General features: G+C 34.9%; 1 protein-coding gene across 9 annotated transcripts in view; it reads right to left on the reverse strand.

The window, feature by feature from the left end:
- RALYL (RALY RNA binding protein like) overlaps nt 1-14,350 on the reverse strand; it is a 658,122-nt gene that overhangs the window by 133,867 nt on the left and 509,905 nt on the right. For all 9 annotated transcript variants that reach the window (XM_076005192.1, XM_012774231.3, XM_076005191.1 and 6 more), the window contains one exon: nt 4,695-4,770. In XM_076005192.1, coding sequence (XP_075861307.1) covers nt 4,695-4,770 — 76 coding nt within the window. The remainder of the gene's footprint in view (nt 1-4,694; nt 4,771-14,350) is intronic.

Consider the following 14,350-nt stretch of genomic DNA (forward strand, 5'->3'; position numbering starts at 1 on the left):
GTGGGTCCCCCTTTCCCATGATGTGCCAGAGCCACCATGAAGGATGATAACAGAATTCATGTAGGTCCAGTGGTGAACAAATCACCAGAGATATTTTGCGGCAGGGTCACCTTACTTGGTTTGTGCTCGGAAAGGATTTTGATTATTATGTAACTCACATTCATGGTTACCACCACCAGTCACGGTGATCTTAAAATGGTGATGTTGGTAATTACTTGTAGGTTACCCTGAAAGAATCTGGAGGAGTTTTCAAGTTACTTGCAGTGATAAATCTTGATTCCCATGGTCATCTGTGTGGGGTGGGAAGTTTGCTACAAAAGGCACCTACCTGGATGATAGCCACAAAATATTAATAATATTTGGAAATGTGGCTGATAATCTCCATAAAATCATTTGGATGAAACTTTACATACAACATGTCTTGCTAAGCAGTGTTCTCCGTAACAGGGAGGGCTGCTCCTAGGTGAATAAAAACCTGTATTTGTTCAGCCCTGATAAATAGTGCCTTTGTTCTCTGGTATCTTTGTTGGCTTTACTCACATGAGAAAAGAAGGGTCTGTCCACTTCACAAGCAGAAGCAAAGCCATCATACAACTGCTTTCACTTAGCAATTATTTAATATTAATTAAAACTTGGCATGCTGAAAAACTCACTTCGTGGGGGAGAATTATTATTTTAGAGCACCATAGATACAGTATAATGCACATAGCCCATTTGAATCAGCAATTTATTAAAAGTTACAATATTTTCCCTAGAGAATGGATTAGCTATTCACCATTAGGACCAGGTCCAATATTTATGAAATGTTCACAAATGATTAATTATGTTTCATTTACAAATAGGCTCTAATGGGAGACATTTTATTGCAAGCGCTTTTTGTAATAAAATGTCTGTCTTTATGAATTCATGCCCAAGCCTGAAATAATTGTTTTTTTCTTCCTCTCCCTGACCTTTCACCTGAGCCTGCCACTGAGCCAGCTCAAGGGCTATCATCTTGCTGTAACTCTCCCAGACCTTCTACTTCCTTCCCTAGGCAGAATCAGTAACTCCCTCATTTATTCTTTCATAGAAACATATGCACACTGTTCCTGGGTTGTCCTTACTTATCTGTGCATCTAACTCATGTACAAGACAGTAAGTTTTTTGAAGGCTCTCTTATTTTTGTTTTGTGTTATTTTTATTTGTGTTATTTATTTTTGCATCTTCTATACACATCATGTTAATTGAGCATACAATAAGCCCTTAGTGAAGATTGTTTGGCTGAATCGAAAATCCTATTAAAGGAAGAAACAAAACAAAGTTATACCTCAATGAATATTTCATGTGACTACCACTTTGTGGTTGATGATGGACCTAAAGTAAACACAAGTGAAAAAGGAAGTTGGGCAGCAGAGCATTTAAAGGCCCAGAGTAAATAGCTGTAGAGACATGGCAGTTTAGAGAAGGAAGGTAAATGGGAGATTACCTCTATGCAAGTGACTTACTTTATTTCATTATGTTCTGTCCTTGCCCTGCTTTTGGCATTTTCTGTGCCAGTTGCCTAGAAAGGCAGCTGCTACAGTCCCTAGACTATAATAGACATATAAAAAATATATCTTATATAAATGAATGAATGAGTGCACAAACGGAACTATTCCAGATCTTTCATTTTATAGATGAGAAAACAAGATGCAAAGAATAGGAAAGCAGACACCACCCCCTTTCCAAGCTACCACCATATTGTCTGCTTTGTTCTAAGTGTTTTCACCTCAATTATCCATATTTCAAGAAAATTATGCAAATATTATTTCAAATAAAGGACCTGAAGTTTAAAACTTCTGCCCAATGATCACATATGTTGGTATGTAGTGTCTAGTGTACAGTCTTTCCTCTGTCACCTGCTGGCATGATATTCATGGATAGTTGGTTGTTGGTTTGGTGACCAGAAAATCTCTGCTTTTCATAATCTGTATTGTTTAGATAGTAGCAGGTGAGTAAATATAGAGAGCTGTGATCTAGTGGAAATATCATTAGACTTAAAGGCTGAAAACCCGAGTTCAGTTCCTAATTTTGTCATTTTACTTGAAGCAAATCCTTCATTGATTTGGAAACTTAGGTTTTTTATTTATTAAGCAAAGCATATGATAACTACCTTGTGGATTTCTGTGATGAATAGATAAATAGTATCTATGAAAACATACTTTCTCCACATAAAATTAAGGTATTATTAATCTTATGTAAGAATGAGAAAATGTATATAGAGGGGTTTTCTCAGTTGCACATTCACTCCCTGTATTCTCTTTGTTATTATTTTGTAATTTAAGTATATCCCAGGCCTTAATTTGTGTAAACAGACAAAAACAGAATAAATAAGCATTTCCCCATCAATGCGATTTTTATATATAATATAGCATATTTAAATAAAATTCTGCTTCTAATTCTTTTGAACACAATTGAATACAACTAAAATAGAGAAATAACAGTTAAAAATAATTTTTTTCTTTCATGAGCTTCCATTCTCATAAGAAAATCAAAACAATCCAAGAATAGGGAAAATATGAAAATTAACATCAGTGCACAGACAGCAGCAACTCTTTGATAAGAAAAAAAAGCCACGGCCGGGCGCGGTGGCTCACGCCTGTAATCCTAGCTGTCTGGGAGGCCGAGGCGGGCGGATTGCTCAAGGTCAGGCGTTCAAAACCAGCCTGAGCAAGAGCGAGACCCCGTCTCTACTATAAATAGAAAGAAATTAATTGGCCAACTGATATGTATATAAAAAAATTAGCCGGGCATGGTGGCGCATGCCTGTAGTCCCAGCTACTCGGGAGGCTGAGGCAGGAGGATCTCTCGAGCCCAGGAGTTTGAGGTTGCTGTGAGCTAGGCTGACGCCACAGCACTCACTCTAGCCTGGACAACAAAGCGAGACTCTGTCTCAAAAAAAAAAAAAAAAAAAAAGCCACTACTAGCTTGTTTTGTTAATAATTGAAAAAATGACTTTTCAAATGTTCTGCATTAGCTGAAGCTCTATGTATACATTTAAAAATGAATCTGATAAAAACATAATTTGCATTTTTCAGTTTTATAAACCCTGTCCTTTACCACAAACAAGGTACAGAAAGTGTCAGTTCCCTTTTCTTGATGACTTCATCTTTGCTCTTTAATGTCAATATTGCCCTGTGACCAATTATCAACATTCGTTATGTTCTGTTGCTTGCTATTTTTACATAAAATATTTTAGTAAAATTAAAACAGCCAAAATTACAGCCAAAATTAAAACAGCCAAAAATAAGAGACATATCTGATGGCCATACAATAGAGAGGCCTGGGGTTTTAGGCATAAATGGGACTCTAGAAGTGATTTAACCAACCCTTTGATTTAATCCAACCCTTTCATTAATATGTTATAGTTTGGGAAATGAGGGTATGGGGGTTAAAAAGGTGATATGCTACGTTTTCAGAGAACAAAGACACAGAAAAAGCTCCATGCTATCTTTTGAACACTCTTCTTAATATACTTAATTGGAACATAATCAATTTTAAATACGTAACTTAATTCTCCTTTATCCAAATGGTATCAGTAAAGAAGGAAGGCTTGCTCAACACTTATGTTAACTCTTTGGATGTGGATACTGATGGGCCGATGATCTGTATCTGAGGAAGGACCAAATAAATTGGATAATAGGAGATCTCAATAGCCTGGAACAATTGGCTGTATTTAACAGAAGGGAATTTAGCAGGGATAGATGCAAAGTCAGCATGTAACGGTACAAAAACCAATGGCAAAAGTACTTGAAATAGGACACATGGTTTAACAGCATAACACGATTTTTTTCTAAAAAGTGGCTGTTTTTAAAGAACTGAAAGTTCTATGAGTTTATTCTTGTGCTCTTCCCCAAATCAACCAAATTTTACTTAACCTAATAGACGTAAATACAGAATGACAAAGGTGCTAAATCTTGTTTACTCTGTCCACCTGCAGTTCAGAATAATATAACAGGTATGAACACTGATAAATTGGGGCATGTAGTGGGAATGATCAGAATGTTAAGTGACTCAGACCCAAGTACTTTAGGAAAGGTTAAAGGAAATAGATCTGTCCCTCTTGAGGAAAGGAAGAATATATTTGCCGTTTGGGAAAAAAGTGGGCATGAGAGAAACATGTGCTTTGTAACAAAAGAGGCTAGGTAATTGAGGGGAAAGAATTTCAGGTGTGTCAACAGAAGACATGAGTTTGAGTACTGGTGACATCATTTATTAGTGGTGTGATCTTGAGAAAAATCACTAAGAAACTACATCTCAAGTTCTTGATCTGCGAGATGAGAACAGGAATATCTACATTGCAGAATTGTTATGAGACATACATTAAATTAAACAACATATGTAAAACACCTACAGCGCATGGCATGCAGTAAATAGTCAACTACCATTGACTTTCCACCCATTTGTCAGGTAGAATCGTTAGAGATTTTCATTAGAGTTTATTAGAGAAATACCTTGTAGAAGGGTTGTATAAGCAGATATGATAAGATTAGGCCTCCAAGATCCCTGCCAATGCTGCATGATATATTTATATCTAGAGCAACAACATTTTGTTGTACTTCATGGCAGTAAAGATTTTTATTCAAAATAACTGATTCCTTACAGGTTATATTATCTTAGAAAGCTGTAAGGAAATTTCACCACCACATATAGTAAAACAGTGCTTATTTACTTACCTGTAAAGTGCAGAAAGGGGCCGCTTGTTTCCAGGTTTTGGTCTGTATGGTTTGGGTTCTCCTGCCATGTTGATATCTGAAAGCATAAAATTAAATAGCACTGATTAAGAAAATATTATGTAAAATATTAGTTAAAAGGGGAAGGGAGCAGATACTTTGCCTAAAAATAAGACCAAGTCTCTGAGATAGACAAGTTGATGTGTAAGTACATGACAAAACAATATATTTGCATACAATTGATCAATCTCAATCTTAAGGATATGTGTGAAACTGTAAAGAAACTGGAAAGCTGGGTGGAGAAAGTTTGGAAAGTGAAATAAAAAACTAGTTTGAATAAAGTTAAAATTTCCAAAAGATGATAGAAAGGAAAATCTAAAAGAGGTAAAACTTTAAGAAAAGCTTTGGAAAAAAGTGAGAGATACTATTACACTTTGACAGAAGAGAAAAGGAAGACTTCTGTTTCTTGCAGTGTACTAAATACACTGAACCATCCACCACCAAAAACAGCCAGAAATTCTGGATAAAATATAAATGTACCTCTTTAAAAAAAAATAAAACATAAAACTACCAAGAAAATAAGCAGCTCAAAGAATATCCTACATTGGAGTGAAAACAGAAAATCAAACAGAAGTATTAATAGATCACTGAACATGGTTTGTTCCTTGAAGACATTTGTTGAAGTCAGAACTTGGGTTTTAGTTTTTATAGCTTTGTGGGTCAAAGGGGACAGGATGCTATCTCTGCTCAGATTAAAAAATATGAAACATATAATTATCTAATAAACATCCATATGTAACAAAATCCTTAGCAACTAGGAAGAGAAGAAAACCTCCTTACTTAAGAAAGAATATCTACCAAAAAATTAATATCAAACATCGAACCTAATATGAGACATTGGACACATTTGCTTTGAAATCAGGGACTTTAAAAGGGCATCTGCTATAACCAACTCTATATAACATTGTAGTAGATATCCTAGTCAGTACCATAAGATAGGAAAATAATTTTAGAAAAAAAATAACACTGTTATTAATTGGTGGTGACACATAGGTTTACATAAAAAAATTCCAAAGTATCCACAGATTATTACAATCAGTAAGATTTTAGGAAGTTTATTGGATGCAAAGATAATATAAAAAATTCAGTTGTATCTCTATGCAGCAATGCATATGTTTCAAATATATTAATAGTTTAAAATATATCATGTATATAGCATAAAATATAAAGTACTGAGGAGTAAATCAGAAAATTTGAAAGACATTAATGGAGAAAATTATAAAACTATATTGAAAGATTTTACAGTAACTTTATATAAATACAGAGAAATTGGAAAAAGTCTGTACAATAAATATGTCAATTCTCCCCAAGTTGATTTATGAATTCCATGCAATTCCAGTAAAATCCTCAAGTATTTTTTATGTGTATACACGAAGCCTGACACATTGATTCTAAAATTTATATCACAGAACAAGGGCCAAACATAGCCATTACACTCCTGGAAAAAATAAAGTTGCCTTTGTTTAGGTAAAGTTGCCTTATCAAGATTTATTTCAAAGCTGTACTAAATAAGACTATAGTATTGGTACAAAGATAGAAAGGGACCAGTGGAACAGAATAGAGAGCCACCAAACTTACACACACATATGTATGACAAAACTGTACATGCATACATTTGACATGTAAGTACATGGAGCTGACGTAGCCTATCAATGAGGGAAAGATAGGCTTTTGAATAAATGATGCCCTAACAATTGGTTACCCACAAACACAAATATAAAATTGAGCCTCTACCTTACACCATACCAAAAAAATCAATTACTATTGCCTAACTATGAAAGGCAAAAGTATAAAATGTTGGGGTACTAACTCTATCTTTTCATGGTAAGTTAATCTAAAAAATATATTAACTGCTCTCAAAAATTTAGCTAATTTTCTTTTCTTCTTTATTTTAAAACTAAATAAGCAATACTGTGACAGAAATAACTGTAAAATTACAGAACCGAAAAAAGTCAATGAGCTAAACCTCTTCTGACTTGAGACAAATGAAATGAGGCAAATGGAGACTGGTACTATTCCACAGTGTCAGCCTCGGAAATGACAGCTGGCATGTGTAAATATACTTATCCGACCAATCCTTGTAAGTGTATTATTATTTCTCACTTTTGACTCTTGGGAAGATACTTCCAATTCTACACTCAAATAGATGTGACTGTCCATCTTTGCACCTATTTTATTTGGTCACATCATCTCCATGGCACTATTGACTAAGTGTGCCCTTTGACTTTGGACTTCTAAAGGCAGTAGCAATTTCACTTAACTTCTTATGCCCTTCAGCACCTGGACAGTGTTGTTTATCCTACATCTGCTCAATGAGTCTATTGTCAGTTAAATTCACACAGGCCAAAGGTATAACCTCATGTTAGTCTAACCAAACACACTTTGTTAACACATTTCTTAAGGTGGCGTTTATCTGAATATGGTATGTTGGAAGATGGCATGTTGTGAAGCAAATTTATCATGGTAAAATAGTTTAGTGAAAATGCTATATTATACATTGGCTATTTACACTGCATACTAATAGACAAAACCTTGCAAAAAAGAGGAAACATATCTAGTCATGTTTAAATCAAATATTCTTGTATATTTGGGAATAAAGAATATTTTTGGAAGGCATACCTATTAGCACCCAGAAAATCAGAGTTCTCCCAGAACACTGGTTTATAAGATACTGTTAGCATATTTAGAAAAATATTTTACATTTATTCCTTTGCCATGGATTCAATTTGGAATATCCTCATTTTAAAAGTTAATGCATATTTTAAACTTACATATTATTTATGCTGCTACAATATACTGACACATGCTACCTACTTCTGCCACTAGTAAGCAATGCCTATCGACTTGTCATTTTTTAGAGAGATTTAACCTTGATATGGAAGTAATATAGAACTCAATAATATAACAGGGCATCCAAATTATCAATGGTATCTTCTAAATGTAGAAAAAAATTAAAAGAGACAGTTTTCTGAAGGAATTAATTAAAAGGAAAATCTTTATCCTTAGAGTCTTTTTTTTCCTCCCCAGGCTTAAATAGAAGTCTAAATAATTCAGCCATGGCATATAGACTGCCAGGAAAAGTCATTCAGAGTCTTTTATTGTTCACATTTAGAAGATTTAGGGATTCATTATTGTTCCATTGAATAAAAATTCAGGAGATAAAGAAAACAGTCTGTTACGTTTGACAAGTGAATGGGTATAACCATACATTACCCAAGTATAAGCACCATCCCATTAAAAAGTGTTTTTGTAGTTATTATTAGTTTAGACCAGCAACATAGCCCTGTGAAATAAGCAGAGCAGGAATCATTATTCCCGCTTCATGTGTAGAGATGTTTGAGAAACTGAGAAATTAAACAGCTTTTTATATTACTATCATTAGTTCAGTTCATTACATCCATCTTTACTATTAAGTATGGTCCACATGCCAAGCTTTGAGCCAGCAGGAGAGGGGATGTCCTGCCCCAGCACGGGGAGATGACTGCCTGAGAGTCAGCAGTGGACCTGAACCGGAGCTGCCCCAGACTCAACAGTTTAGAACTTTCCCCCCTACATCTCTTTGCTCTTGACCAGATTTTGCATGCCACACCTGCAGTGCCACTCCAACCCAGATTGGCTGTGCACAGGAGCCTGGAAAGCAATGCACTCTAAAAACCCAGGAGCTTTGGCATCATGGGGGAGGAAGTATGATTAAAGGAATGCTGTAGGAAACTGTGTCTGGCAGCAACAGAAGAAAATTCTGCTCCCAACTGAGCTGCCTGAGATTTCCTGGCCAGGTAGGTTCACAACCCTGTGGTTTGCTGAAGTTACTCAGCAGTGCTTTTATTCTGAGGAAAAAAAAATGCACTAGACTTGCAAGTGCAAGTACAGCCCACCCTGGGCTCTAAAATATGAACATTTGAAGCATTTTCAGCCAAAAGCTGAGAGTGGAGCCAATTTTGTACAAAAGTAAATGGCTTTCAAATCTTGTTGTTTTCCCTCTCACAGAATCAGAGCTAGTGTTAACATTTGAAATATGTCCTTAATAGTATGTTAAAATATTCACTGTTATGAGAATGAAACTGTAGTCTAATTTTACTGGGCAGTCACTGAATTGTGACCACTTTAATGAGCCTTTGGACCCAGTTTCATAAATTAGTTCTGACACAGCACTACTGCATGTTGGCCTCTGGTTATTAGAATGCTAATGTAAAGATCACTGGTTGGCCAGATTCCCATTTGTTACCAGAAAATACTCCATGCTCCCAGACTCTGTCTGCAAGGGCAAATAAAAGTGAAAACTTAAACTTCTTACTAATTACCTGATAAGTTGATTATTGTATGTGACTTATTTAGATTCAGACTGGTTTTTGCCCCAATAAAAAAATGAAGTGAAAAAAAGCGGACACATACACTCGGATGACCTTTCATATCTATTGCCTATTTCATTCAAAGGTTATATTAAGAAGAAATTAAAAATGTCATGGACCATTTATTTTCATTGATCAAATAATTACTGAACATACAAAACATGCCTGATAGTGTGCTAAGTATTGGGTAAATGAATACGAACGTTGTTATGTACTCAAGGATATCACAGAGAAAGACAAACCTGCCATTAACTACACTAATGATAGAAAATGTGACAAGTGTCATAATAAAGATGTAGACTTCATGCTGTAGGAACATGGTGCCTCATCCTCTATTGTTGAATATGTCCTAAGGGTTCATTCTTGGTATATGAGATAGTTGCCTCCCAAGACACTGATTCTAATGTTAAATGTGTTATAGAACCATTTCTACCAGCGAACTCTGCAAAAGCCTCAACTCTATCAGTTGAGCCATACAGATCTGTTACTGTTCTTTTGTTTGTTTTGTTTTATTTTGTTGATCCAATGAAAACTCCTATTAGTTAACTGTCGAAATGCTTTTAATTTTCTTTGAAACATAAGTGTCCAGAAAACTTGATGAATCTTTGTGGCTTTGGTTCATGTTTAACCAATATCTAGTTTAAAGTTATTTGGCAGAGAACACAAGCACATTTTCACACAGGTTCCAAAGCGAATAGCAAATGGTAATGCAGATAATCATGAAACTTGAATTTATTTAATTCCTAAAGTGTTCAACTTGGATTATTTCTTATTTTTTCTATTATTTTATTTCTGTTGTTATCTTGGATAAGTTTTCTGAAGAAATGTTTTCTAGATTCTGTGAACATCTTCATCTCGACAAAGGTTAAAAATGAGAGATGGCATGTTTTATTAAGCAATAAAGCCTATAGAAACCAAATGCATCAAACATAAAATTCAGATAAATATTCACCAGCAGTACTCTGAACATGTTTAGGAGTTTAACAATTTTATAAATATACTTAGTGATATATTGACATCAATTGTAGAAACAACTATTAGGGGTAATTAAGACTAAAACTATATGGTGAAAAATCATTTTAGCCATATATTTATCATTGATGCACAGACATCACTATTCATTTCACTGAATTGCAAAAGTTTATTTACTTTTATATTTGAGTACAAAAGATTCCTTAAAGAAAGTAAAATTCAACCATCTGAGAGTCTGCGTTATCAGTTTCCTTGAAAACTCTAAGGTTTTATATCAGTGAAGCAAAGGAGACCCCAAGATTTTTGTTTCTTTTTGTTCCTTTCCTTTTCTAATTTCTCCTTTCTCATAAGTGTATATATGGACTTTATTTTCTTAGGTCCTTTTTGTGATGACTTTGTATTCAAAGTTTAAATCACCAAAGCTCTGTGCTAGGTAAGTTATAATTCATAAATGTAATGAAATGCCAGAGCTAGTGTTAGGAAGCTAAATGTATTTCATGTAGAGAGGTGGTATACAACCTGGATACTCAAGACAAGTGGCTGTATCATCTAGGAGTCTAGACGACATGTAGAAATGCAAAACTCAGTATCTGTCCTAGTCCCAGTGAATCATAATCTGCATTTTAACAAGACACCCAAGTGATTGCTATGCACATTCAAGTTTGGGAAACACTGAAATATAACACATTTAGCTTAGATTTCTTCCTTCAAATATCTTTTAAGAATTTTATTTTTACAGTGTTTTGAAAAGAGAATATTAAGAATTCTGAGCAGAAAAATAAGGCTTTTAGGAAAGATATTTGAAAAATGTTTTTCTAAAGGCTTAGGATAGAATAATGCTACCTTAATGTCATCATTGATAATAGTCACTAGCATTTGTATATTATTTAATAATTTATCAAATTTTTAGACACATTAAAAATCTCACAATAATCTTGTGCTATGTGTCTTATTGTTGATTCCTATTTATAGAAATTGAGATTCAAAAAGTATCAGTTATTTGCACATGATAATATAGCTAATAAGTAGTGGTGCCAAGACCCCAAGTTCAGGAATTCTCACTCTAAATATCATATTCTGTAGATGAAGTTTGACTTTTTAATTTAAAAAAATCCACTGCTTATGGCAAGATCTATATAATTTATTGCCAAATTATCAAATATTCAGTAATTTTATTTTTAATAGAGTTTATTTTTTCCATAAAATCTCTACAAGCATAAATAAAGTAAAAAGCCATTAAATTAAATCTTATTCTTAATAATTCCATGAGAAATCAACACCTCAAAGTATTCTTTTGACCTGAAAGACAGAGTAAGGAGTCAAGGAAAATAGAAAAGATATGGGATCCTTCACCAAAGACAGGAGAGAAATGAGATATCTGATATTTAATAACAAAGCCAAGCTAGGTAAAGAACAGAATACAAAAGAATCAGATAAAAAATTCTTCTAACTGTTGGGTAATCAACAATGTTTAGAGGATTTTTAATCATCCCACCTGTATTCACACTCTCTCTCTAGCCAGCCACGTTCCTTCTCTAGCCTTCTCTAGCCTTTCATATGCCTCATTCCTGCTACCACCCCCCTATTCTTCCTCTCCAACTCATCCTGGCCTCCTTGCTGCATCTCAAATGTTCCAGGTGAGTCCCTGACCTTTGTTTTAGCTGTTTCCTCTCCTCCAGCTTGATTTACTAAGAACATTATTTTTACCACCATGCCATGTTCCATCCAAATTTATATTCATATTAACATTGCAAAAATCACATAATTTTATCTGCAATGTTGAATTTTTAAACTAAATTTAAAATACCATTCACAAGTCATGTCATCAATTTCATAGTTTTTAATTTTATAATATTATAACACTAAGGTTTTAATTTTAAAAAGAAACATCAAAAGTTCCATGGATGAATTATCTTATACCTTGTTAACGATTTATGAATAAAATAATTCATCATCATTTTTTGTTAAAAGGCTTATGGAATCTCCCATAAGATGTGAAAGCAAGACAATACGTGATTCCTCAAAAAGGATTCTTGATGGTTGGGTACATGTGTCAGTGAGCTCAGAGGTAGAAATCATTGGTGGAGGGGCTAGAATACACCTTTGAAGATATATTGTTCATTAATGACCAGTAGGAATTAGAGGGAAAAGATAAGATCACAAATATGTAATAGGATTAATAGTAGCTATTTTATTAATATAAAAATATACTAGATTTTGGACAACAAAGAAGACTAAATAATCAATTTCTGAATTGTAAACTAGTCTGCACTACATCTGTGCAACATCAATATTGTTTTTAGGCAGAAAAACCTTAGGCAAGAGACATGAGTAATTAGAAGACCACACAGTATTCTAGCAGAACCCAGATATTATACCTAGGTTCTTTATGACTCTGGGGCATATTTCTTTACACAGAATTACTTTCTCCTACTTTAGAATAGAAATTTTATCTTACTGCCCTTGGAAGCTACAAATGCCCAAGAAAAAGAAAGGTAGGGATGTTTATTTCCACTGGGTACTCACTGACTAGTGCAGGCAGTTTGTTACCGGGGATAGTGCTCATTAGACTTTGACAAATATTTTAAAGGAATTGGACCTTGATTGTGTGTATTTGGCTAGGAGACAGATTTCTAGAGGCATTATGTGATGGTGACTGATTACTGTGGCAGTTTAAAAATATGTCCACAGATTCCTTGATACCTGTGGCAGGCAAAATAATAATCCCTCAAAGACATCAAGCACCCTAATTGCTGGAACTTGTGAATATATTACATTACATAGCAAAAGGGAAATTAAACTGACTTTTTTTTTTTTTTTTGAGACAGAGTCTCGCTTTGTTGTCCAGGCTAGAGTGAGTGCCGTGGCGTCAGCCTAGCTCACAGCAACCTCAATCTCCTGGGCTCGAGCGATCCTTCTGCCTCAGCCTCCCCAGTAGCTGGGACTACACGCATGCGCCACCATGCCCGGCTAATTTTTTATATATATATCAGTTGGCCAATTAATTTCTTTCTATTTATAGTAGAGACGGGGTCTCGCTGTTGCTCAGGCTGGTTTTGAACTCCTGACCTTGAGCAATCCGCCCGCCTCGGCCTCCCAAGAGCTAGGATTACAGGCGTGAGCCACCGCGCCTGGCCAAACTGACTTTAAAATAGAGAGATTATCCTGAATTGTCTGGGTGCACTCAAATGCTTTCACAAGTGCCCTTAAATTTGGAAGAGACAGGAAAGCAAAGAAGGTCAGAGTGGTGCCACGTGAGAAGGTCTCGACCAAACATCGTTGGCTTCAAATATGGAAGAAGGGACCACAAGCAAAGGAAAGGGGGAAGCCTCTGGAAGCTGGAAAAAGCAAGAAAATGGATTCTTCCCTAGACCTTCCAGAAAAGTGTACAGCCCTCTCAATACTTTTATTTTTGCCCAGCGAGACCTATGTTGAACTTCTGACCCACAACACTAAGATACCAACTTTTTGTTTTTTAAGCTACCTAAGTTGGTGGTAATTTGTTCCAGCAGCAATAGAAAATTAATACAATGGCCCTTCCTTTAAGAAGTAGAACTTAATTCACTTTAGCTTAAATGTAGGCTGGACTTAAGAACTTGCTTGTAATGAACAATATATGGCAAAAAATGGGATGTGACTTCCTAGACTAGGTTAAAAAGGTTGTGTCTTTCATCTTGCATGTACTTGTGCCTACTCTTGGATTTCTGCCTCTACCTGAGGGAGCTGGCTGTCACGTCATCAGGCACCCTGTGGGGAGGTCAAAGGTGAAGAACCAAGGCCTGCCAGCATCCACATAGATGAATTTAGAAGAACTATCCTTCCCCAGCTAAACCTTTATGTGATTTTAGCCCTTGGCAACCCCTAAATCAGAATTCTAAATCAGGATCACTCAGGTAAACTATTCTCAGATTTCTGACCCACAGAAATGGTCAAATAATAAATGTTTGTTACACTTTGGGGATAACTTGTTATGTAACTGTAGAAAACTAACACAATTACTCTAAAATTTTTTTATTTCTCAAAATAGCGAATATAGCAAGAAAAATCGCTAAGTGAGTATTACTCTTTCTCCAAATAAACTCTTATGTAGATATTACATTGGAAAGTTATATATTTTTGGCATAGAAATGCACGCATATAAATCTGGCATTTCGATAAATATATTTTAGTTAGCTTTTATTCAGATTGTAAATGGAATTAAAACTTCAATGTTGAGAATAAAATTTCTCAAAACATACAATTTTACTAAGAATGCATTCATCCATTTTTACACACACT

This window comes from Microcebus murinus, chromosome 7 (genome assembly GCF_040939455.1).
Source record: "Microcebus murinus isolate Inina chromosome 7, M.murinus_Inina_mat1.0, whole genome shotgun sequence".
Classification (NCBI taxonomy): Eukaryota; Metazoa; Chordata; class Mammalia; order Primates; family Cheirogaleidae; genus Microcebus; species Microcebus murinus.